Source organism: Fibroporia radiculosa (genome assembly GCF_000313525.1).
Source record: "Fibroporia radiculosa TFFH 294 genomic supercontigs, scaffold13136, whole genome shotgun sequence".
Classification (NCBI taxonomy): Eukaryota; Fungi; Basidiomycota; class Agaricomycetes; order Polyporales; family Fibroporiaceae; genus Fibroporia; species Fibroporia radiculosa.
This window is the reverse complement of record NW_012133481.1, coordinates 24,919-25,471: the sequence shown is the minus strand read 5'-3', so window position 1 is coordinate 25,471 and position 553 is coordinate 24,919. Positions and strand designations below refer to the sequence as shown.

General features: G+C 54.8%; 1 protein-coding gene across 1 annotated transcript; it reads left to right on the top strand.

Moving 5' to 3' along the window:
- Positions 1–213: 213 nt before the first annotated feature.
- On the top strand, positions 214–520 carry FIBRA_07482 (uncharacterized protein; the record flags this gene model as incomplete). Its single annotated transcript, XM_012329163.1, has 2 exons — positions 214–267; positions 317–520. The coding sequence occupies 2 exons, from the start codon at positions 214–216 to the stop codon at positions 518–520; spliced, it is 258 nt and encodes an 85-aa protein (XP_012184553.1).
- Between the last annotated feature and the right edge of the window lie 33 nt (positions 521–553).

Sequence of the window (553 nt, the reverse complement as noted above, 5' to 3'; positions counted from 1 at the left end):
TACCCCGGCCGCATTAACAAACAGCAGTGGCGTAAGTTGGCCTGATTTTATCGAGGCTACTTACAAATTAATCGTCTTTCTTCTTGCAGAGTACTGGCACAGCTGTCACTGCAACAGCTACTGCTTCCACCGCTGGCTCGACTCTTTCAGCATCTCAAATTGGCGATTTCGGCTCCTGTTCCGTCCCGCAGATCGAGTTTGGCGTAGGCTTCAATGGGCGGAAAGAAACGTCGTTCCAACCGACCAATCTCACGTCCTATAACCATGGTATGCCGGCACCTCTCTGTTGATCTGCTGTCCTCAAATGTTCGCGTAGGCTCCGCAGACAACATCAACATCATCACGCAATTCATGTGCGATCAGCTCGTCAACACCTGCGGCGCAAACGCGCAAGCCCAGTCAACGTGCGCAACGGCTACGGCTGCTGCAAGCGCTGCAGAGGCCCCTACTGGAGCGCAGGCAGATGCGTTCAACGCCGTATTCGGGATCAAGACCGACTTCGCCGCTGTGCCCGTTGTAAACGACCAAGGCGTCACCGAAACGGTCTCTGCCA